This window comes from Lepisma saccharinum, chromosome 16 (genome assembly GCF_977018435.1).
Source record: "Lepisma saccharinum chromosome 16, izLepSacc3.1, whole genome shotgun sequence".
NCBI classification, from domain to species: Eukaryota; Metazoa; Arthropoda; class Insecta; order Zygentoma; family Lepismatidae; genus Lepisma; species Lepisma saccharinum.
Window position 1 is genome coordinate 15,076,743 of NC_139244.1, and position 26,564 is coordinate 15,103,306.

At 38.0% G+C, this 26,564-nt stretch overlaps 1 protein-coding gene across 2 annotated transcripts in view; it reads left to right on the plus strand.

Moving 5' to 3' along the window:
* LOC146000276 (G2/mitotic-specific cyclin-B-like) overlaps positions 1–26,564 on the plus strand; it is a 35,995-nt gene that overhangs the window by 3,701 nt on the left and 5,730 nt on the right. Inside the window, exons 1-7 of one of the 2 annotated variants that reach the window (XM_083137754.1) lie at positions 4,090–4,109; positions 7,483–7,602; positions 8,928–9,180; positions 10,918–11,173; positions 14,637–14,725; positions 17,694–17,816; positions 18,977–19,135. In XM_083137754.1, the coding sequence (XP_082993880.1) occupies positions 8,986–9,180; positions 10,918–11,173; positions 14,637–14,725; positions 17,694–17,816; positions 18,977–19,135 (822 nt within the window). In that variant the 5' untranslated portion in view covers positions 4,090–4,109; positions 7,483–7,602; positions 8,928–8,985. Of the gene's footprint in view, positions 1–4,089; positions 4,110–7,482; positions 7,603–8,927; positions 9,181–10,917; positions 11,174–14,636; positions 14,726–17,693; positions 17,817–18,976; positions 19,136–26,564 lie in introns of those variants that run through there. The other variant, XM_083137753.1, reaches the window with a different exon arrangement.

Sequence of the window (26,564 nt, forward strand, 5' to 3'; positions counted from 1 at the left end):
CATTCCCACCGGTTGAGGAGAATTTTTTTCTGTTGTCAACAAGAGCTACTACTTCGAGGTGACAATAACAGTGGCCTAATAAGGGAGATTTCACACCGTGTCGCCTGAAGATTAGATTTGTGAGGCCTTTTGTGTCGCTACGGTGTGAAACGTCGCTGTTGATTGGCCCATACGTCGCTGTTGATTGGCCCATTTCAATCGACATGTATCGCATGTCCCTTCGGTCTGAAACCTTCCTAAGTCTTGAAAATGCAAGCCACAAGGATGGAAAATTAGGGCCTTGTTAAGGTTAGGTGTGAAGGCAGGCAGACGACAGCACCCTAAAGGATCATATCCAAACCTGCAGGAAGAACTCATCTTACTTCAATCTCCAATACGGAATGATAAAATCTTCTGGTGAGTTGATTTTAAAAAAAATGTCCGAGATAAAGAGAGGCGTGCCCAGGATTTTCGGAAGGGAGAGGGGTTACGCATACTATTTTTAATGGTCAGTCCTGATTTTGCCATTTTTTCCTGTCTTTGACGTTCCTCTTTTTTATTTATTTTTTTATTATTATTACTGGGTCAAATGGGGTTATGAACTCACCAACTCTCCCTTGGGCACGTCACTGGAGACGAAACATTAGATATGTTGGGAACGGAAGGTTTTTCACTGTGCAGTAATTGTTTCGCGATCCACCTGTATTAGAGAAGACTTCCTTTGATTCGTGCCGATATATAACAAGACAGAGGAAGCTGTGACAGGCATTTTTGAACACTTGTGGGTGCTAATTCCTGAATGCGAACAATTTGGTGGGGTTCGGCTTTTATAAGAGCTGCAAACATGGGAGGACAAGACACATTAGTGGTGTTCAGGCTCGAATCAGAGAAAAATATTCGAGAGCTGTCTGCGTCCAGTTCGCAGCCCACAATTTGAATCTCTTGTTGTCGAGTGAATTGTCCATCCCGTGCATGTGTAACAGCTTCGTAAAAACACTGACACCGTAGATGTTTCTATGCCTGATGATAAGAAATGGACAAACACACATACTGAGATGGTTCCGGCACACAATGTTAATGCATGGAAACAGAGGAGCCGAGTGGTAAAAAATGTTCAGATTTCACGTTCTGATTACAATGACAGCCTTACAGTGGCGACGATTTAAGGGATAGTTGCTCCCCATTTTTATTTTCTTGCTTCAACATTATGACCTCTTAATGTTAAGCCTTGTCTACCAAGAGAAAGTAAACTTTCCTTACAACGCCCTCCGCACCCCCCCCCCCCCCGTTTTGGAACCCAATTGCCACCACTGGTCTTGAACATACAATTGTGAGGTTATTACTATACCCCTTAAAAAATTGTGTTGAGCCCCCCCCCCGAAAGAAATTCCTGGATACGTGCCTGTTTGTTCAATATATGCTTTCGTAGTTAGGTTAGGCAGGCCAGGTTTAGTTCTCTTCGTATTAAATAAAGTCCCTAAATGCATTCTAAGGTTCCGATTTACTTATACATTAATTCCCACTATACCGCGTTTGTTACAACCTGTCACGGTTCCCGCGCTAGCTGATCGCTGGCTTTTCTCGGTGCTGGGGAAAGTCAAAGCCAGGCAGCCAATTAAAATACGCCACGTGGCAACAGCGTCTACGTAAGCGCCTCTCTTCTGGCTTCCATTCGCTCCTCGCTGTCCAGCAGACGATTTTTTCCTAGTTTCTCATTGGCACCGAAATTGTCGAGCGATCCCTAGCGCGGGAAACGGGACAGGTTCTAACAAACGCGGTCACGATACTTAGTCGCTTGTCAACGGAAAATACATTGTCCATGGGAAGCATGCATGCTTGCGTAAGGTAATTTTAAAGTTTTTCTTTTTCAACATAAATAACTTTTTTCGAAATCCAAATAGTGCTAATCACTTTAAGGAAGGTTCAAATTTCGTGTGACAATGATTTCCAAAAATCTATGATTAGTCTTCCAGCTACAATTTGTAAAAAAGAAATAAAACAATCGGAACAGTTACCGAAAAAGATGTTAAATGAGGGTTGATGATTGAGAAAGTATGCGTAACCCCACCCCCTCTCGAAAATCCGGCACGCCCCTGTGCAAGAGTTCCTACAGTCTTCAATGTACGGAGTACATGATCCACCAATAAAATAAAAATATATCTTTGTCGAGTTCACTCCTAATATCCGCAACGCCTCATTTAACTAACCAAGCGATTGTGATGCACAAATTCAGTCACATTATATTAACATTTGTGTATAAAATAAACTTTGCCATATTTCGAAACTGAGGTTACTCGCCAAAAACTTTCTAGCTAAAATCAGCGACGATGTAAATTAAATTTATGCAGGGACACTCAAAGAAACTCGTATATGATCAGCCTGGGGATTCGAACATGTAACCTTTGCTATGTCACAGAGGGTGCTAATTGCAGTGGCGTGTCAAGGAATTTAATTTCCACGTTCTCCTTTCTTTTATTAAATCTGCACCAAATAATATCCTGGAGAACTCCTTTTTACTGTCATATCCCGCTTACGAAAATCCTGAGCACGCCACTGTTCTCGCGTAGTAACATATATTTTACTTGGTGTAAGGTTCGGAACATATTTATTTTTCGCTACATTTGACCTTGAAGCTAATGGAAAAATCCAACAGACCTCGACTGTGTTGTCTCGTATGCTACTGTGAAGACACAGCTCCTTGGCTTCAACTCTGGTTAATAATGCACGATGTTATCTACTGTATTTCAACTTGCTCATTCGCATTGTTGCGATTAAGCTTTAAAAGTAGAAAAGTGACAGCTAAAAATATCCTGAAGTGAGACTATGCCATGTAAACAAGCCATAGACGTGTGTGCAGGCCCTCTGACTAGGGAGCAAAACCCTTGAGAGTCAATCTGAAAAAGAAAGCCTCATTTCATCTGTTTCATTGTATTGATGGGTACGAATGAGGGGCGTAGAGTATGTGCGCCCAGACTCGCCAAAAATCATTGTATTAGAAGAATTCAAACTTCAGTGTCACTAGGTCTCCTCTATTTCCCTTCTGTGGTTGAGACTAAGTTACATGTAAACATAGTTTCATACAGCAGATTCAAAACTACACATAATTTATTCTAGTATAACAGTGACTGCCATTAGGGGGGCATAGGGGGCGGTTAATCCCTCACTTTTGCCACTTAATGCTAAGCATTGTCTACCAACAAAAAGTAAACTTTGCTCTCCCTTCCCCGTAAAGTTTCTGGCACTCAATTGCCGCTACTGATTTCCAATGCATGGGCAATTTATTCTGCGACCACGTAAGAGGTAACATAACTAAGGAATAAAGTGTGTGGGAATGTTAATAGCAAAAAAATTGCTATTTAAAACTAAGTTGGATAGTTCAATTACATAGGAAATAATTCCGTAGTTACTTGGAACTATCGTCGGCTTGAAAATACTTCAATATTTTATAGAGCATATTGTTTAATAACGGTGATAAAATTCATATATACTAAATTCCTAAATGAGAACTATGAAACAAGCTATATTTTAGAGGCTGAATTAATGTTACATCACTAATTGTGTAGTCAATTTAACATAATGAAACAGTTCTGTTGGTATTTTCTACTTCAAATAATTATAGTTTCAGCATTATGGACATCCTTGAATGAACCTAAATTGTTATTGTTAGTATGTGTTCAGTATAGTTTTTATTAAAATAATATACCGACATGGACGTCCGCAGGATTTTTTCCAGGGAGGGGCAAGGGAGATATTTTTTTCCAGGTGGGGGCAAACAAGTCACATTTTCCCCCAAAATAGCGTTTTTCCCTAAAAAAACATTGCTTAAATTTGAATTTATGGTGTTCATGCAATAATTAACACACATTATTGTGGCTAAAATGAAATTATATGTGTGAAATACATAATTTTTGGTTGACTTTCATTTTCCAGGGGGTCACGGCCCCCCCTTCCGGACGCCCATGTATACCGATAAGTTTATTTAACGTAGCTTTTCTAACTTTTAGGTTCATGAGACTAAGATAACTTGGTGCAGGTTTGTGTGTGTGATATAAATTAAAGAAATGCGTTGAAAGACACTGGTGATATTCAATCAAGGGACCCCGATTTCGATACTCGGAGGAGATACAGAGGTGGGTAATCGGAGGTTATTTAAGGGGAGATAGTATTTACCACTTTGTTTTCCCCCATGTTATTTACTTCTTTAATTTGAAAAAATAAATGATTTTCTCCAAATTTTGGGAAGGGCTGTAGCCCCATGAGCTCCCCCTGCGTACGCCAGTGATTAACAGTAATCGGAGAAAGTTTTTGTTTGCCGCCTCTGGGACGATCTTTTTATAACCTCCAGCTCTTGGCGTTGACTGATTTTAAGGCCATTGAGAGGAAACGGGAAATAGCACGCCTTGGCCTTAAAAAATCAAGGCTGTCTTGGCTGTACAGAAGCGCTCTGTTTAATCGCATCCTTCCTGTTTGTTTACCCTTTCCCGTTTGTTCTGAATACACAGTAATTAGCAACCCCTAGCTGGGCACACTTGCACGCATAAGTTGGTCAATAAAAAGTTATAATTTCAGGGTTCTCGACAGAAACCCACTGTTCCTCCTCGAGAATTGTTGAATTTTTTTTTTAAAGACAGATTTTCATGTTTTACGTAATATAAAATTGGTTCCAGCGTGCGGAAAACACAACGGAGATATTTGATCCCAAAGTATGGCCCGCGTAAGTAACACCCTGCCATATCGAAGTACTTTTGCTGCTTTTTATAGTAAAAAGGGTTAGTAATGCTACTAAAATAGTGAAAAAATAAGTTTTAAATTGCTATCAAGCTCCTCATCTACATATTTAACTCTCTATCTATCCTCAGGAGCGGCTCAAGATAAAATTTTCACCCTGCCCGAGGTGGATTTTTAGCGCTCCCAAAAGTCTTACCCTGCCACTCCCTAACTTTCCTCCAGCCCTCAATAAAGAAAAAAAAACACGGCCATGTTTCATATTTACGGTTTTAACAAGCCAAAATAGCCATATTTCTTAAATTTAATATAAAAAAAAATAACAGGAATCTCTCAACTTAAAGTGCTACAGGATTTTGCAATATACTTGTTATGCAGCAATAACTTAAATTAATTTTTGTCTACGCAAATCACTCTTTTTAAAATACTCATATAATCAGAAATGAATGTTTTGGCGCATCCATTAGCCAAAAGTGGCAGAAACGCGAAGTTAAATAAATCATTAATTCCTTACTGCATGACAAAGTAACGAATACTTTCTCAGTAAAGGAAGAGTGAGAACTCATTCTTTTCTGTATTAACTTACCCAATTCTGTTTCTTTCCTATGCTAATACGATTAAACTTGTTTCCATGACAGAAAAAAACACTACATATGCTGACCAAGGCAGTCTATATTTCAGTAAAAAAAATACATGGCTTTTCAACCCCCTGTAACAGGGTCTTCCTCAGAATTTACTCTTTTTTTAATTGGTTTAAAATTTAAGGATGACCTTGATAGAAGGTTGAGACATTACCTTGTTAAGGGTTTCTTTTTTACTAAAATGTAGACTGACTTTGTCAGCATAATATGTAGTGTTTCTCTTTTTCCCTTTGCTGTGTGCGTTCCAAATTTTGTAAATTGAGACTGAAAAAGATAGAACATGATCTAGCAGATTTGCATTGGACAAACATCGTTCGACACCTTTCAACGTGGCGGACTTTTCTTTCAAAAACCCTACTGCACCAAACTGGAAGATACACTTGGCGCGTTAAGAGATTTATTTTGTTTTGCTCGTTAGAACCTCAATTAACATAATGCATAAGGTGTTGACTGGAGAGGAGGTAATCCGATTGGCAGCACGAGGTGCAGACCGTGAGAAGGAAATTTATACAAGGGACAACCTACAGCACCTGCATGGAATCGGCCCAAACTGGATTTTTTTCCAAATACAAGAGCCGCGTGACGATGAGATGGCGTTGTTCCCGGCTGTTGGATTCTATTCAGAGCTTTTGTAGTCGCTTTCCCTGTTCGCCTCTTGGCATTTAAGTAAATGCCGCGTAGGAGTGGCAGATCCAATTCGAAACTCACTATCACCAAACCACGCAATAAGTTGCGTTGGCTTCCGTGGACAGCGTAACACGCTGCGAAATCAGAGGTCATAGATTCGAATCTTAGACACCGGACCAAGTTTGTCCCATCGTCCATTTAATCATTCTTCTACATCGTCGCGATTAATCAGAGGTAGAAAGGCTACGTAGAATTACCGAATTAGATTTTTATTTTTATGAGGCGTCGCTTTTGTCACTTTTGGCTCATCGCGACAATAAGAGGATATGATGAAGGAAAGGTGGAAGGTAGGGGGTAGATAGAAATTATCAGAAGTCCGAAAGTTAGTAGGCTTTATCAATGAACGCGTGAGGGAAGTTAAGTGAATGGAGGGGAAGACGAGACTGCAGCTACCAGTCGTTTACAGCAGCGCGCACGGCTTTGCTCCTGCCACTCTCTCTCCCCTTATCTACCGTTATGCGTGCCCTTGCTCCAGATTTCATAGACAATGTAGCTTCAACAACACAATAAATATTGCGATTTTGAAAATAACTAAACTTGAAATTAGTTCTCATTGTTAGATGCGGTACTCGATGTACGCTATAGCGGCTATAGCTTGCGGCATATTACGTAGGGTGGAAATAGCCTAAGCGCTTAGGCACAGATTAATTTCAAATATCAAAATCAAAGAAAACGGATCTATGCACGTGAAGTCTTAATTCCTTATTACTGAAAGAAACTACACAGGGGATAAACGTAGCAAATAATAAAACTTACCTACACATTTGCAATGTTGGAGTTTTCATCCTCGGAAGTTCATTGCTCGTTAAAAAATTTCCATTACGTAAACTCTACTGCGTCAAATGCGATCACGAGACGCAGAACCTAAATTGGGTAATCAGGCAAAGTGATGGCAGGCTTTTGGGCCACAAAGTTTATTCTTGAATTGGACCTGGTAACCTTCAAGCATCCCCTGTGCTGGTCTCCTTCCATGCTCTGCAGATGGAGTCGAAGCCAACATTCCTTCGCGGGTGAAACAAGGGACGCACAAAGCGGAATTCCTTGGACGTTGCTTCACAGGAGGCAAATTGAGCGAAGCAGGATGGTGTTGGTACACTGACTAATATCATGTGTTTCGCCTGGCTCAAGGGGAATGTTATGTTGCTGCGTGTAAAGAACGCAAATATTCGTGGAGCGTTTGTAAACAAATTCTCGAGAGCGGACAGCCGCGAAAAGGGGGAACAGGGTCCCTATCAGAGTGTGGACGACTCCGAAAGGGGTACTGTATTAAAAATTTGAGGATTTGACTGTCCTACCCATTAAAAAAGCCCTTGACAAAACCTTTATCCTCAGTTTTCTGAATTACTAATTGTTCTAAAATGTTTTTTTACAGTATTTAATTAAAATATTAAGTTTTTTTTTTTAATTCTTGAAGTAAATCTTAACTAACATAGAAATCTAATAATTTTAGGAAGAAGGACGCTTCCTGCATTGGGATGATGTAGATCAAATGAGAAGCGCCAGTGCACACTTGCATTTGCTTGGGACAATCCTGGAGGTCAACAAATAAAAAAAAAATATATATACATTGGTGAGTCACGGCGAAATGTATGCATCTATATTGAAAGTTAGTGCTAAATGCTTGAACTATTATCCTTCCCCTCTTCAATTGATTGTTTGGAGAACTTCCACTTAAACAATATATTGAATATGGATATTATCACATTTCTGTTCAAGTGACTGAATTTCTGGAAGTATCTTTGTATATTGTGTGTGTTTGGGATTCTTCTTGAATTTAGTACTGGGCGTTTTCAATATTTTACAACTAGAAGTGATGGAGTCTAAAATATTTTGTGACAGAAAATGAGGAAATGAGTGACAAAAAATAGCTTAAACTGTGGTTAAAGGAGGATAAACTCCTGCTAGTAAGATTTAGGCAAAGCATCCCTCACCTCTCTCATGGTTTATGTTAAATCATCAGATATCCCCTCAGCTAGCACCAAGGCTCAAGTAAACTTTTCCCACCTAACAATTCCTGTCTCGCACCATGGCTGTGCAGTTTAAGGTGCAAGTTTTGGGCCCTGGCTACAGGATGCATGCAGGTTCGAGTCTCTCTTCGTGTGATTTTGGCCTGTGTATGAGACAGATGGCCACCTCACGATCGTGAGGAAATTGGGGAGTTACGAATGAGTAGCATAACCCAGTCACAGAAAACCTGACTACTACTAAGTGTTTGTCGTGCTGACCACACATCACTCCGTAACTGGTTGGATGATTTCCCACCTCTGGTGGGTGAGAGACCGGCAGTCAGTAGGTAGGCATTGGCTCTCATGGGCTGTTATGCCACACATTATTACCTAACAATTTCAACTTCACGAGCTGTTTCAATATCTTCAGCTGATCTCATTGCACTGCACTGGCATTGATTTTTAGACCTGTATCCAGATGAGAATTTTGCAAAACCTGAACATGCAGAGTACTACATTAAAAAAGTATAGTGGTATGCAATATGCACAAGGTAGCATTTCGAAGTGTATAAGTTACAGCTTGTTCATTATTTCCTGAGTCAAATGACACTTAGACAATTTAATGTTTTCAATTTCCTCTATTGTCTGGAATGACTGTTGAAAATACAATTTTTGCCACAAAAGCATTGATGGGAAGGAATGCCTTAAAGTAACACGCAGAGGACATGTTTGATCCTTGTCTTAAAGGAATGTAGTTTTGCTTGATATTATAATTCACAAGATTTAAACACCAGTCTATGACTGTTTCACCCATTTGAATGAACTTGTTAAATGTAGTAAGAACAGTAAAATTTAGGAAAGTCAATCCATTGGAAACAGTTGTATGAACAATGGTTTTCTGACGTGCTCCCATTTTGCGAAAGATGTAAAACTCTGCTTTTTGTTACAGAGTCTAAACTGGCTGCACTAAGTTTGAAAATAGTTTAAAGGTTTCTTCCACACCAACAATGGAAGAAGTAAGCTTGAGCATAACAACAGAAGAAAAAGAAAATGTGTCGGCAATATTTCAGGCAGTCAAGAAGCATCAATCAAAGCTTCTGGCAGAGGAATCATCATGGGAAATTCCAGTACGAAGTTTAGGAAGTCACAAGAGGAGGAAGATAAAAAGATGCAGCTCTACCAGAACATACAGCCAGGAAATGGTATGTATGAGTTAAACAAGCAACCCTTCTTAAGGTGCTACACCTTTATAAACCGAAACTTTTACAGCCATAATGGCACATATATAATGTTAGTCATTATCGGAGTAATTTACCCTCACGAGTGTTCTTAGAAATTTTGATAGCATCAGGTCTTGGATATACAAATTAATAGTTGTGTTAAGGAAGTATAATAAATATTGTAGGTAGAGTAATATTAATTATTAGGTACTTAGGAATATTCTATTTGAGCAAGACACACCAGTTGGGCAAATATGGCAACTATTTCTCATTTCTTTCAGATTTCAAACCACAATCCAATTAGTCATTTTCAATACGTTGGAGTTTATACCCACTTCGAGTAAGAAAAATCTTAAAGCTGGAGGAAATTTTAGCCATTCAAATGGTCTTTTGCAAAGACCCCATATTTTAAAATTGGAATGTTCTACCATGGAACAATTTATTCCTTGGATTAAGTGTTAGAAAATAAAGTTCTAGTTCAATCTGTGTATTTTACACCATTTGTCGAGCTAATTTATTTTTCTTCAGTTATTCTGTTGAAATACTAATTGATTGAAATTGGTTATTGGCTATCATAAAGCTTTATTTTTTCTAGTCAAATGAACAATGCCAATTTTCAGGAGTGTCAATTGACTGTTTGGCTTTCATTCTTCCAATGAATGAACTATGGTTAAAATTATTAATCTTCACTTGATTTATATGCCATGGTATCCTGAACAATAAATTCTAAAGTTCATTACATATATATATGTAGTATTTGTACCTCTTCCCCCTTTTTTTAAGATAGGTGAGATAATTGTCAACTAGCCAATTGGCATGGAGTGTTTTAGGATTTGGCAGTGTCTTCTGGTATCACATGTCAGATTTAGCACTAACTAGATTAATGTGTTGTCACCTACACAATTAGAACAAGATTGTTGTCTGGTTGCAAACTTTCATCAAGGTCATGGTTGAAAGTGTGTTGGCTATAAGTGGGTTCCTAAATCTGTTTTGTAGGTGAGCACCCTAAGTGGTAGACTTTCAATCTCGCTACCAAAGTTCAGGGTTCTATTTGCAAGTGACCCTTCATCAATTTTATCTAATCACTCCTCATAATTGCAATTAGCTAAAAGCTAAAGAAAAGAGATGCCAAACAAGAAAAATATATTACTGTCCTACTGTATCACAATCTTAGTTTTCTCACCTTGTTTACGAATGGTCAAGATTAATTAATTTCAAGGAATTCAACAGGTATCATTTCAACTGCCTACTTATGTTTAGGGACTTTGAACAAAATTTTCACAATGAGAACCGAATTTTGGATGAGACTATAATTGAAGAATATTTTTCTTTGATGGCCTGATTTGACAAAGATAGCCAAGGAGACCATAAAATATTAATTTGTTTGCCAATAGAAAATGCTATAATTGTGAAAATGTCTGAGGTGAAACTTGAAATCATACAATATTTATTTTATTTGCAGTTCTTGTTATTTTAGGTTTCTTTTCTGCTACTTTTCATGATTATCTTACTGCATCTTAAACATTCAAACATAATTGGTGCTCGAAGTAGAGATGGATTGGGGGGGGAGGGGGTAGCCCCAGCTAGAGAAATTTATGCAAAGCATCCCCCAAGATGATGTAACATATGTTAAACCATAGGAACATCCCCCAGCTAACAATTTCCCCTTCAACCACTGAACAAGTACAAAAAAAAAATAATAAAACATTGTCTTTCTAGAGGCTACCATTTGCATGTGTCAACCAGTCAGCTCTACCAGAGCTAATACAAAAACCAGTGACACCTGCTCAATGTCCTCTGCAAAAAACCAATAGTCCAGAGATCAGTAGTAGTAGTACTGCAACTTTATGTGCAGGACCTCCTGTAACAGTAGCAGAGGCTCCTTCTCGAAAAAGACCAGCAGAATTTCAGCTTCAAAAAACACAAGATACTGTAGGCTGGCACAGGAAGGAAGATATACCACTACCAGCCCCAGGTAAGCAATAAATTTACAATTAATATGCTATGATAAATTATTAACATTTGACAATTAACAATCTCATAGTTGACAAGTTATGTTTATTACTTATTCTTTCTGAAACAAAGTATGGAATACACAATACAAGTGTTTTGTTTTCCTAATTCTCATGATGCAAACAAGAAGTTTGTGAAATATAACCGGTTATAAAACAAATGTGCTGTTTGCATATTATTCACACTATATTTCTAATCTTCACTTTTGTCAGTCGAAGCAGTCTATATGCATAGGATGACTAGATAAACATTCAAAAAAAAAAAGACAGAGCATGGCAAAAAAGGAGGGCAGTCTTAAAAAAGAGGACATAACAATAAATGGCAACACATTTGCCATTACTCATAATTTAATATAAAAAATCTTAACACCTTGCTCACAGATAATTCAGATCTTTTTCAATAATTTCCTCTTAACTTTAAGCAACGAAAGCAATCTCCTAATCTATTCTTTAACACTTGACAATGATAAGTAAGAATATCTACAGAGAGCATTCCCTGACATTCGCTACGAGACTTAGTGGCAAGCGGCCCAGTGTCAGCGCTTGTCTTTCCCAGCAAACGGGGTCCGCGACAGTCGCTAGAGTCGGCTAATAAAATTACAGTTTTCATATTGTGTACTAACCTTGACTACAGAAGGTGTTGAAAATGATGTCCCTCTGCTGCAACACATTCCTGGCATCTCCAAAGGAAATTGGCATTTACATGTACAAGTTAGTCTACTGTAATTCTCCAGATTTCTCGTACAATACTCTCAACTCACGGATGGTGTGCAGATTGTTTTTGTATACTTTGTTTTTTATATTTTCCCACATAAAAATCGCAGACTTTAGAGGAGTTTTGAAACACCTGTTTCTTGTGAGAGGCGGCGGCTAGATTTCCGAGGAGACTGTTCTAACCTTTGTCCTATCTGAGTTTTTCCTCAGTAAGTACACGTGGGTTTTTCTTTCCACTTTTATTCAAAACTGACCCTGTTACTATAAACTTTTTAAGAGGTTTAATATAGTGGTCCTATGTGGAACGGGAACACCAGGAAATTTCGTTGCAAAATGTAGTCTCACTTCTCCACAATTCCTCTTTCCGAAGTAACACTTGACAAGATAAATACTTTGTTGTAATGTAAACTTTTATGGTGCCATATTAAGCCACAATTTTAAACACACGGACATGACACAACACAACTTCCGAGGTAGGATTATACTGGCGTCAGTGTGCAACATCAACAGAAAGGAAAGATAGCGAAAAAAACCAGAATGTAGCGTGAGACTGTCTCAGACCCCGTTCACCGGGAAAGACAATCTCTGACGCCAGGCCCCTTGCTGTAGTCTCTAGTAGTGAATGTCAGAGAATGCTTTGTATAATTTGAAACACAGAATTTTGCTCCTTTTCCAATTTTTGGATATTACAATGAAATATCCCCTTAAGTAAATGTAACAATTAAGCTTCACTTAACTTATTTTTTTTTTTAAAAAAAAATGAATTAAAATTTTAGGTAGTTTAGATTGGGACAAGAATTATGATTTTAATGTCTCTAACATTAGTAGCACTCTTTCAACAGTAGGTGAAAGTGACAAGACACCTTATACTTTACCTCATATTTGTTTCTTTCATCCTTTAAAAGCTGGATATTTTCTTGCAAGATCATTGTTGAATTTACACTTTTGCTTTATTTCATAAAAGTAAATATTACTTAATACTCAATTCTCACTATGCGTACACATGATTCTAAAAGGAACTGGCAGACATACTGTGGTGAAGTGGTTATCACAGTGTGCTATGATGTCAGGGGTTCTGGGTTCAAATCCTGGCCTGGGCATAGGTGTTCTTTGTGAGTGTGCCTTCATCAAAATCATATTGCTCATTCTCATCTTCGTGATGAACCAAAAGTGGCAGAAAAGCAGTCAAATAAACCAAATCAATCATTGAATCAATTGAAAAGACATTGCACAGACTAAATGTGTCTGGGACGTACTGAGAGAGCTAAGCAACGAGTTATACTAATGACTCAGTCAGGCAATGTGATAGTGTTCAGTTCCCAGAGGATTGCTTGAAATCTTAACGTGCCTCAAGTGACATGCCTTAAACAATGATTGTGGTGTGGAAACATTCTGTATGCATCACATTTATTATTGTAGATGCTATACTCTTTCCAAAAAAGGACATTTACAGATTTCCAAAAAAATCTGCCCATACGCCAGGCAAACATCTAAAAAGGAGGACATGTCCGGATAAAAGGTGATGTCTGGTCACCCTATATATGCACTGCAGTGCTTCAATTAATTGAAATAACAGGATAATACACTAGATGAGATTGATGTATTCATTTTTGCTGCACATAAAGTTTGGAAATTTATCTTTTTATAATTTTTTGATAAAGTAATTCTGAAAATATTGTAAGATATTGTCACTCAATCTAGTATGGGGTATGCAAAAATTTTTGGTTACTAAACTATAAGCTTGGTGTAGCACAAGTCCCTTGGAAGCTAAGACCTGCGAAGTGGTTTTGTATTGTGTGGTACAATATCAACAGATGTAATAGTAGGCAAATACGTGCTTTGTTTCAATCGTTATGGATAACAAAAGTAATAAACATGCTGATGAACAATTTGCATACTAATACATTTGCCACTGGTTATACATGGTCCGAGCAAGTCACACCAACACTACCACGCTTTCTAGAGGAAATTCTTGGAGCTTTTCAACTGACCTAAGACACTGAGTAAACACCAAAATTCTTGGGCTTCCACTGGACATGGACATACCAAGTATGACTCAGGGTTCCAGGATTTCTGTTTTCGCAAAGATTTAACATGCCAGTTGAGAAATTATCTCTTTCCCGCCTTAAATTCTATTTCTGCCTGATTACCTTGAAATATGTAAAGTAGAAGACAGGAGACAAAATTAAAATTTGAAAGCTGAACTTTTGACAATCTCAGGGAAATTTGGGAAAGGTACAGGTAGGTTGGAGAGAAGGAAGCCAGAAGGCAACCAATATCCATTCATTTCCTCCCCCTTTCAACCTATTTGTAATTTCCGAAATCTCATATTTAAAGTTTTCATTTTGTTTATGCTAAAGTCCTCTATTTTATCTGCTTTGAGGTAAGTCCAATTTTATACCAGTATGTGACATCAGGAGTTATTTAAAATTAAATTCTACCATTGAAATTTTCTTAATGGATAATAAGAAATAACACTATATATTCTCAGAGGGGAGGAAATATGAATCTTGGGCAAAGGTAATCCAGAAAACAAAATAAGATTCTGCAACAATTTAAGTGTTCACCTTTAATATCTTTATATTTAAATTATTGATATAAATAAAATGTTGACTAAATTTTAATTCTTAGACAATACACCAGTAAAATATTTAGAGCATGTCATATTGTAACAGAATTGTTTTAAACTTTTAACACTTGCTTTCCTTACAGGAGAAACTTTTCCATGTGAAGATGATGGAAATAAAACCTGGACACCTTTGCAGAAGGATGCAGAATGGTGTATCCCTGATTTTGCAGAAGTGAGTGTTCATCTACATATAAAATTAAATATTTTTAAAGGTGCTTCACGAATAGTCATTGAATTCCCACCCTCCTCCCTGGTTGGAAAATTTTCAAATACCATGCTGGTTCCAACCAATCATTGGAACTAAGTTTTCTGGTTCAAGACTTCTCCATCCCAACAAATATTTCTGGAATGGGTGCTCCCCCAGACATGGTCACAAATGCACTTGTTCTTTACATTCCAATTGCTTAAAATGCATTAACATTTATAACTTTTCACAGTTATGAGATTATAAAACAGCTTCAGCTTGAATTTCTTCCCAGTGAAGATAAATTTGAGATCTCTGAAGGAATAAAACTCAAAGGTACTAAAGATTTTTTTCTATTGAACTTGTATAAGGATTTCGGTAATATGGACAGTTTTGGAAACCCATTTTGATGCATTATTTGCAAAATTTAAAATAAAAAGCCCAAGTGGGAAAAAAAATATATATATAATATTATGGATAGTCCATGAACTGTGTTAAGCCAGTATTTCTATTCAAAATGTTTTCATATTTTCATATTATGATTCTTAATTGTGGTATGCTACTATTGAAAATCATAGGTATTAAAGTTTTACTGCCATTAAGACTAGAGTTCATTCTCTCATCCTATGCATATCGCTGCGAGGTTATAAAAAAACTGAAGCCACCACTTTGAGAAATTGGAAAGTTCTGATCAAGATTAAGAGGAAGAGAGATTTTAAACAATTCAAAAAAAGAAAAAAACTTTTTTAAAAAAATTGTTGCAGTTGTACTCTGTGATGGATGATGGAACTCTGAAGTTAGCGATGGATTTTCACATGTTTGTTTAGTTAGCAAAATTTTACATGTAAAAGCTGCATACAACATTTTATCATTGATTAGATTTCATCAAATTTATCCAAAGGTCTGGCAGATATCTCATTTGAGTGCACATAGAAATTATGGACAGTTTTTTTTTTAGCACCCTTACTATATGTAACCTGGGAATTCATTCAATTTGGTGCCAATGAATATGGAGGCATTCAAGAAGCCTAGTGGGTGATGAAACATTCAAAGCTGACAAAGGCAAATTTTATTGTGTACATTTCCACCCTGTTAGAGGGTGGAAACTTAAGTTTTCAGTGTATATATTTTATACAATAAATTTTGCCTTAGTCAGCATTTGGATGTTTTATTAACATGGAAAGAAGGTTTAAGTGTTACCTAGTGGGTGTTCAAAAAATTGCAGTTCGTCATTTTTTTAGTAGAAAAGTCTGTCTGCTGGTTTTCCCTCGAGATATCAAAATTCCTTTGTGGTAAGCACAAGGGCTATCCCCTATGCTTTTGAACAGTGCCATGAAGACACATTGCAGCACTTTTAGCTAGATGAGAAATAATAGTAGTTGCTACTACGAGGGTCACTAGGAAAGTTTTGAGACATACAGCTCTGAGAAGACAAACCTTTAATTATTACTATTACATCTTTTCAAAGTATTCTCCCTGACATTCCACACAGTCTCATTCTCTGAAACCAATCCTGGAAGCACTAGTACCACTGTGTTTGGAGCACTGTGACAGCATCTTCAGGTGTGGGAAATCGATGCCCACGGAGTTTCTCCTTCACCAGAGAAAACAAGTCGCAAGGTGCCAAATTAGGACTGTAGGGTGGATGGGTAAAAAGTTTAACAGGTGTGGTCTCTATGAAATCGACAGTTAGGTTGGCAGAATGGGCCGAAGCATTGTCGCGGTGCAACAGGATTCCCCTCAAACTGGTCCTGGGCTGCCGTTCCTAGATTTTTCGGAACACTTCTGCAAGACACACTTGTGTACCATCTTGCAGGAACTGTTCTTTGATTTTCTAAAGGAATTGTAGCCACATGCCCACTTGTTGAAAAGAATGTTGCCACCATTTTCTTTCCTACGCTTCTCGACCGCTTGACCTTCATTGGTGGTGTCTCTCCAGGAAAAACCCAAACAGATGACTGGCTCTTCGTTTCAGGGTAAACTGATAAATCCAGGTTTCATCACCACTCTCAATGTCAAACCCTCATAGTCTCCATTTTGAAATTTTCTGAGCATGTCTTCACACCATTCCACTTGTGTCTGCTTCTGAGTTTCTGTCAAGTTGTGCGGCACTCAACGAGAAGACACCTTCCACACACAAAGGTGTTTATGCAGGATGGTTGCAATGCTCCGTGAACTAATCCCACGGGCACACTCGATGTCAGTGTATGTTACTCTTGGATCGTCCTTAATCATTTTCTCCACAGCTTCAAGGTTTTCATCAGTCACTGCTGTGGACGGCCTTCCACTGTACCCCTCATAGTCTAGTGAAGGCCGGCCCCGGTTAAACTCCACGAACAAACTAAACACTGTTCCAAGTGAAGGTGCAGTATCCCAGAAGGCACGGGACAACCGTTCAAGCGACTGCGATTCATTTAAACCACTTTTGTAGTCTTAGAGAATCATTGCTCCAAAATCCCTTCTTTCCAGCTCCATGGCTGAAGCACAACTGACAGCATGCACAGTCACTTGGCAACACTGCTCCATGCATCAGGTGACGTGGCAGTCGCAAGAGTTGGTGTGTGTTCTTACCAAAGATGGGACTTTCTCATGGGAACAAAATTTTCTTCCTGCAATGTCCCTGTTGGCTCCATCTCAAAACTTTCCTAGTATTATCATAGAAGTAACTTGGCAGGGGCAATTGCAAGTTAATGGTACTTCTGTTAACTTCCTTGGACTCGAAGCAAAATAATGAGTATTTTTTGATTTTGCAAATTTAAGTTGCTTAGCAAAATAGTCCTGGACTATTTGATTCTGACAGTCTCCACCCCCTAAAGTTAAACCCCAAGTTATGCCCCTGCCAAAGCTACACGCATGGCTATTCTGCATTTTGGTATTAACTCTTGAATTTAAAATAACAGCTTTTGAAATGTTCTTATCAAGCTTGTGAAGCTAATTAGTTGAGTTCGTATTTCAGGACATCATTAGCTACATGTATAAGTTGGAGAAAACAAATGCCTTGCCAGCCAATTTTTTGGAAAATTCTTGCATCCATCCAGAAATGAGAGCTATAGTTGTCAATTGGTTAACAAGAGTACAGGTAAGTTATTTTGAAAAATATTTATGTAACATTATACCTGTGGCATTTTTAAGCACAAAGGACTTTTCATACTGCAGTGTTCTAAGTTATATGTTCTACCTGCAAGTGTAGCCTCCAGTGGTGTATCCTGGATTTTCATAAAGGGCATGCTGTACACAATTTTTTTAAAACACACATAATTATTATGGAATGGGGATAGCATTTTACGTATTCAATAGTTGACGATTTGCACATTGACATGAACAGCTTCCGACAAATCATGGAGGAAGGATTTGCATTCTTGTATTGAACAATACCCATTGACCACTAAGTTTTGTTGCAGCGTGTACTACAGTACACACACTATGCACACTGGAGCTTTCTTCTACTGTTGCACCATGTGGCAACTGTCGCCATAAGCCATACTGAACTCTTTTAAGTCGGGCTCACCAATAGTTGTACAATGTTGCAAATTCCCATGCTCGCATCAACTATGATAACTGTACCAAGATGGTGAATCACTAATTAGGGTTCCTTTCTCCACTGATGAATACTAATGGCAGAGCAGCAAAACTGCTGGTTTCAAACACTCATTTTACTTCACTTTTCTGTCAATTATGGCTATAATCACGATGAGGATGAGTGATGTGATGAAGGAACACTCGGATAATCCCCATGCTCATGATGGGACTCCTGGTGTTCTAGCATGCTTTGCTAACAACCCTGTCACAGAGGTCTGCTTTACTAATAATTAACTTAGGTTGTGCACTTTAGCTCATTTCCTTATCAAAGCTAATGTGTCTATTATTTTCCTGTAGTTTATGGTTATTACAAGCATAAGAAAACCGTAAACTACAGGAAAATGATTCTACAATGCAAGCAATGCGTACATACAAGAAAAACTGTTAATGTGTGTACTGGATGTTCATACAGTTAATCTTAATATTCTTTAAATGTTTAATACCAGTATAAACACGGGACTGGATTTGTTAAATCTCCCCCCTTATAATTGCACATCACTTTTGGCCCAAATCATGTCTGATGGTTAATTTTTTACATATTTTTTACCATATTTAATTTTCTCATATTGCAGCTCTTTTCAATTTTCTCTAGCTGCACTCACCTCCCTTCAAATCCAAGCCTGCATATACATATTGAGATACCTATTTGTCTATTTGCAGCATTACTTTAACCTAGAGCCAGAAACTCTACACATAGCTGTGGCACTTATGGACAGGATTTTGGCTGCAAGTGCAATCCCAGTTCCAGCACTGCAACTGGTCAGTGTCACATCGCTCTGGATCTCCTCCAAACTACAACAGGGGGAGAACATCCCAAGGGTATGTACATCTGGAGTGCAATTTCCTAGTTTTCTACAGTAAAATTAATTCAAGTTCAGTTGAAACTGAAAATGTATAATTCCTTTGGCTTGTAACCATGATGTTGCAACATTTGAAGGTATCAAAGTTAAACTGCTTGTTTCAACGCACGGCCAGGAAAAGTGGATGGGCAGATTTGCGCTGGTTCCGTGTGCACTGTGTGGCGTTCTAGCATCAGATTGACCTCTCTCCAGGGCACTTTTGTCATTCCTGACCTTTCGAGCAAATACTGTCAGTTTGTATCACATGGTTTACAAAGACCAACTCCACAATGAGATCTTTCATTCTAAACCTCCAAACACATGGGCTTGTACTCAGACGTTGCAACAGAACGAACTTTTGCCACCTCCCTAATTTCATGGCCATGTGTTTAGTAGCCAAACACACTTAAGTGGCAGACCTTTAGTCTCTCAATTGAAATTTCCAAGATAAAGTTCCAGACTTTGTGAATTCCCCCTCCCCTTCAATTTCATCTCAATACTACTGTCATGATTAGGCAAAAATTACTTGAAATAACAATACAATAAAAATGTACAAATGAAAACCTGCATGCCATGGACGTCCACAGGATTTTTTCCAGGGAGGGGCAAAGAAGGTATTTTTTCCAGGGGGGGGCAACATGGCATATTTTCCCCAATAAGTGTTCATCCCTCAAAAAACATTGCTTAAATTTGAATTTATCATGTTCGTACAATAATTAACACACATTATTGTGGCTGAAATTAAATTATGTGTGTTAAATATGCAATTTTTGGTTCACTTTCGTTTTCCAGGGGGGCCACGGCCCCCCTTGCCCCCCCCTTCTGGACGCCCATGCTGCATGCACTGATTAAGGGTGTTGAGCATGTTGCAATTTCTTAGTGTCAACCATGGGCATTTCCAGAAACTTCAATAGTAGAAATAATATAATATTTATTATAACCAAGTAAAAACAAACCAAATTTATTCCAATTATTATTTTGTACTTTAGCCACCCAGTGAATGAATATCCAGAACTAAACTGATTTTCGGTATTATTTTTACACTTCAGACAGTAGTGTACTGAAATGCATAGTTATTCTAATTTGTTTGTAACATTTACACATACATCTCATTTAAAAATTCTTTAATTAAAGTTAGGAAAATTTTGACCATAATGTTTATGCTTTCACCTCTGACATAACTCTATTTAATTTTTTGAATTTTGAAAAGAGAAACCATTTATTCTTGGATTTAAATGTCAAAAGATTAAAAACTAACTAGTTCCTGTATTCTACTCATTTCTTTACATTTAATGCATAGCATTACTTTATTATTCTGCTTGAATAATAGCTAACTGAACTTTATTTCTGTTAACAATAAAAGTAACCAGTCTTCTGTTTTTTTTTTTTTAATCAACAATGGTATTTTCCAAGGAGGGTGTGGGGTGGATGGACCTATTTAACTCCTCCACCTGATGCTCATGGGATCAGTAATAAGGGTCCTTGCAGATCCACTGTTTGTGTGTGGATGGGGGGAGGCAAGGTAAAGGGGCCCATTTCAACCATTGATTTAGCACTAGTCATTTTTGTTCTAATCATTGTTAAATTTGTAATACCGTATTTATATATATGTTTTTTTAATGATGGGGTTGAAAAGTTTGATAAAAGTTATGTCACATAAATTAAGTCATGTGAAAAGTAATACCAGGCAATTAATCCATCGCTGCTTTCATGTACAGCCTTGTGTTTTGAGGAATGCGATTGTATATTTGCTGAAAATTTTGTTTCAATTCTTCAATTTTGCATTGTCTAAAATGGAAGAATGAATGTTGCTTGATATTGTATTTGCATAACCAGTGGTCCAGTCGGTAGAACTGGGAATCAGAGTGGATGATTTAAAGTGTTTTTTCCCAGAGATATGTCTGCATAGAGCAGTGATTTATCCACACACCCCTAACACCCCCCCAAATTTTGGTGAACACCCCCCCAAGCAGAAAAATGGAACACCCCCCCTACAGGGGGGTGTAAGTATGGATGTTTATATCAACAATAGAATGACAATACTTCAACATTAACAGAAAGGAATCATTTGTAGCTGAAGAAGCGTAGTCCAATGGACCTTTCCATCAACTAAAACCAAAGTGTCAAGGAAGGAGGGTGGAATGTGCAGCCTGGTCATTTCCTGGAAACACTAGCTCCCTTGACAAGGCTTTGGTCAGCTCTAGGAAAGGAACACTGCCATCTGGAAAATGTCAAACTGACCTCTCGCCCTCCTTCCAGGGAGCACATTCCGCGCACAGTGTTGACAGTTCAGCGTTTGAATACCTTATATATTTCTTAAATACGTTACAGATTCGTAAATTCAATTATTAAACCCCTGAGTCAATGAAATTTACATTTTGTTGCATTTTCCTTTCGATTCTTTCATGTGAAAAATGTACGATAGAAGTAAGGGAAGAAAATAAGAGATTCACTTCTTGTAGTGAATTCTGTTACTATGGTTAGCAACACTATTTTCTGTAACTTGGAAAGATGAATGATTTTGGAGTGGTAGAGGAAAGAACAGTCAAATGTCTTTGGCCTTAGGTCAGTCTCAGTGTAGCATCTCCGTTCGTGTGTTGTCGTTCTGTTTAGTGTATAACAATGTCTGAAACTTTACCTCAAAACTGTCTGAAGAAGATAGAGAAAATGAAAAACCAGACAGAAAGAAACCGAAAGTGGTGAGTAGAAAATCAGTGACACTATATGTAGGTATAATTTCTTCCAACCGATATTTATAAAGTACCAATATAAAATTTACTGACCAAGTATTCGATATAAAATGGCAAGTATTTCGTGAAGAATCTAAGTGATTCATTCACATCTATAGTTGATGACCATTTTTGTGGCTCCAAGAGTTCTTAACTTCGTAAAATAAATTATATACTATTAGAAAGAGTTGTAAAAGGGGGAGGGTCCACGTGGGGTGCTTGCCTGGGCACTAAGTACAAATGGGGTGCCGAACAAGCAAAAAAGATAAAAATAGAAAAGCGTTAACGTCGTGGTGCCCTGTGAAATTAATGGCACCCTATTAAATTAAAGTTGTCAGTTTGCAAATATATAGCTTTAGTAAAAATTGTCTTTCTCTTTGTATCTAGTCGGTTCCCTGACATAATGACATGTTTAAGTTTATTCAACTTTTCAGAGGAAGCAAACGAAGTGTAGCTAGAGGGGGCAGGGGGCAACTGCCCCCTGAGAGCCTGCTTTGTCCCTTTGTGAAAAATACAGAATTTTGTAAAATGTTCTTGCTTGCTTCGCTCGCAATGTCTTCTGTTCTTTTAGTCCAAGTTCAGAGCCATAGCTATGGGGTGGTGGGAGTCGGCTCTGGGAGCCAAACGATCTATATGAAAAAAAATGTTAGAGAATGCCATGGTGCCTCGTAAAATTATTTGCACCCTATTAAAACAATTTCTTTCTATGAAACTTAATATCAAATATTAATGATGACACTGTAATCCAAGAAGTCATTGATCAATCAAGGGATTCCTATTTGTTTGTCAGGTGTCAAAACATGCATTTCAACTATAATATAATACAATTCACACAATATTTTGCAAATGGTTAACGTAACCAATAGGCAAACATTGTCTGTAGTGAAGCAAGAGTCTCCCCTTTGAAGGAAATAGTCTGTGGTGGACACCCATATTTTAGCAAGTACGAAAAAAAATGTATTAAAAATTTTTACATAATTCATCAAAGTGTAGATAATAATATGTAACCATTATTATTTAATTAATTCGATTTTTCTTGCAGAACACAACACAATGGTTGGATTCTCGTTACATTCCTTTGTGCGGAAAAATCTTGCATACTGGAAACTAGAGGGAATCATTATGAAGGATGATTTATAAAGGGCTCCCTTAATCAGTTCTCCAGAGGGGCCCATTAATCATCTATTAACATTATCGACCTGTAAATATCAAGTAGATACAGTCCCTATTAGCCTATTTATGTTAAACTTTATATTCTTTGCCAATCTGGAAAGGTCATTATCGAAAAAATGCCATTTGATGTAGCTCGAAGTTTTTTTTTTTTTTTGTTCGTTGCACTTTCAAGATATCATCCCTTTTCTGTTACTTATCTCTTTTGGGGGAGGTGTGAAGTGGCTCTGTGTACCCTGCTATATCTGCCAATGCGACACACAATATATTAAAAATTTGCCCCCTGTAGGACATTTAATTTAGATTAAGTCCCAAATTTATATCTGACCATAGGCGCACAAGTGAGAGCACGACAGCGCTTGCCACTGCCTGCTGGAAAACGTGGAGAGAGAAAATTTGTTTGGTTCATTGTGCTCTTTGTGTTGGATAGTGAAATAAATGCTATTCAATTTTTAAATAATTGAAAATAAAGCATTGCCTCAATTTATGATTGATTGATTTGGTGTTTTAAGTCCACTTCATTGCCTCAATTTAGAAGTGAAAATTCCTTACGTTCCTTTTGCAGTTAACATGCCATGCATTTATTTGCACATGTTATTTCGTTTTTTTTTAAGGCAAAGAGGCACGTGACTCCTAATTCCCTAGAGAGTCTCATTTAGTATTTGAAAGATAAACTCTCAAAAGCACCAAGCGTATTTTCCAAAGTTTTGTAAGGGTATAGTGCATATGCATATTATTAATTAAACATAGCGACAGTATCCCATGATGTTTACTCTATACAATCTTGCTTAGCTCGTTCGTCATCCTCTTTACCTCACCACATGCCCCCTGCCCCCTGCCGCCTCCTGTTCTAACAGTTAGAAAATATGCATGTATAATTTTAATAGTTCTATGTAGCGAGCGAGTTCCAAATTCTGCTGGTGTTTTCAAATCTATGTTTAAACGATGATTCACAAACTGAAATAAAGTAATGAAACTCGATATATTTAGAGCATGGCCATGAAGATGTTAAATATAGTGGGAAGTTGGGATGCACATTTGGTAGATACCTGATATTGCTTTTGAATGAAATCGGTCAAGGAATTTCATATTGAAGTCTTCAACGAACGATCAAAGCAAGATTGTAAAGAGTAAACATCATGTGATACTGTCGCTATGTTTAACTAATAATATGCATAATCAGTTTGCAAAGAAATAGTTCTAAAAATTTTCGTGCTCGCTTCGCTGGCAGTGTCATAATTTATTTGTCATATGATATCTGTATTTATTACTACTACTTCTTGCCCGTAACCAGGCAGGGGCCAGGGGTGGCTGAGCCCCCCCTGGAACTACGTCAGCCCCCACCCTGACACTGCCATCAGCCCAGGCCCGTAGCCAGGAATTCTTAGTAGGGGGGGCAAAGTCAATCCCAGAGGGGGCAAATTTTTAATGTCGCATTGGCAGATATAGCAGGGTACATTTGCCCCCCCCCCCCAAAAGCTATAAGTAACAGGAAAGGGATGATATCTTGTAACTCCAACGAACAGAAAAAGTTAGAGCAACATCAAATAACAATATCTCGATAATGACCTTTCCGGGCTGCCAAATAATACAAAGATAAAGTCTGGTCGGAACTGTATCTACTTGATATTGACAGGTCGATAATGTTAATAGACCATTAATATGTACGAACAGCTTTGAGCGCCTCTGCAGAGCTGATTAAGGGAGCCCTTTACAAATCGTGCTTCATAATGTTTCCCTCTAGTTTCCAGTATGCAAGATTTTTACGCACAAAGGAATCTAATGAGAATCCAACTACAAATTTTGTCGCTTTTTAACCAAAATAATAAATGTGAAACACTATCACATTTTCATCATGTTTGATAATAATTTGACCAACTAAGCTGTCCTACATCTTTCACCAGGCAACCTCTAGGATGGGATGGTTATACAACACACTACGAAGCCAAGGGTACCAGTTTCGAGCCTGGGCATGAGTGTTCTTTGTGAGCAGAGGCGCAACCACTGGTGTAGGCTACCGCCCCCTCATAAATGTTGAAAAATCAACATCTTCAAGTAAAAGCACCATAAACTCTGGAAAAACCAGAGTGGTAAATTCAAGCCCTATAAAATTATCCCCAGGTGACATTTTTGAGAGTGGAAAGTTGTAAATATACGATATATCTTATTGTGTATGCCGCCCACTAGAAAGCAGTCAGTTTAAAAAAATCTCAAATACTCCCTTCCATTTATTATATTAATATGCATAATACTTGCTATTTTAAAAATATTATTTATTGATTTTAATACGAAAATATATAACAACAACAAATATAATAATAATAACACAAAAAATTCTTAGGTGCGCTATGTTCCCACGGATCCCTATAAGTTTGCGTCACTGAAAGTATCCATCTATACAATTCCAGCCCCTCCAGAGAAAAAAATCCTGCGTACGCCAGTGGGCGCAACCACGAATTTTTGTCCGGAGGGGGGCCAGTACCAGGACAAACATGCAAATAATAATAATTGTAATATAGTGGTGGTAGTGGTAGTAATAATAGTACCATCAAAGATGTTATTAAAAATCGCGCAAGAAGGGGGTTAGAAGTCGGTGCTAAAGCATTTGTGTTGGAACAAATGATTTGGAAATATTTTTCCAACACGTTCAATTTCACATTAGCTAATAATGGAAAACAAGCACACAACTGTATTTTTGAAAGACACAAAATGCATGATGAACATAATTCTATTTGTACATACAGAGCATTCCCTGACATTTGCTACGAGACTCGGCTGCAAGCGGCCCGACATCAGAGCTTTTTTTTTTCACTGTGAACGGGGTCCGCGACAGTCGGTAGAGTCGGCTATTCAAATTACAGTTTTCATATTGTGTACTAACCTTGACTACAGAAGGTGTTGAAAATGATGTCCCTCTGCTGCAACACATTCCTGGTATCTCAGAAGGAAATTGGCAATTACACGTGCAAGTTCGTCTACTGTAATTCTCCCGATTTCTCGTACAATACTCTCTTTTAACTCACGGATGGTGTGCGGATTGTCTTTGTATACTTTATTTTTTAGATTTCCCATTTTTCTTTCGAGCTTTAATATAGTGGTCCTATGTGGAACGGGAACACCAGGAAATTTCGTTGCAAAACGTTGTCGCACTTCTCCACAATTCCTCTTTCCGAAGTAACACTCGACAAGATAAATCCTTTGTTGGAACGTAAACTTTTGTCAGTGGCATCTCGTCCCTTGGGCTTCCGGGGCTTAGCCCCTAAAGAAAAACTGACGTATTCACGTAATTTTCAATCACCATAATACATAACTATCACACAATCTTTTAAAAGGCGATTTTTACCGACGTAAGTTCATCGTCAGCAGCAACTGATACGACAGCGCTCCTAGCGGCATTGATGTCAGTTATCACATCGGGGCTGTCGCAGAGGAAGGCGTGGTCTACGCTACACGCTACAGTGAAGGTCACGTGCTAGCAGAAAGAGCGAAGGGAGGGGTGCAATGGGTTTG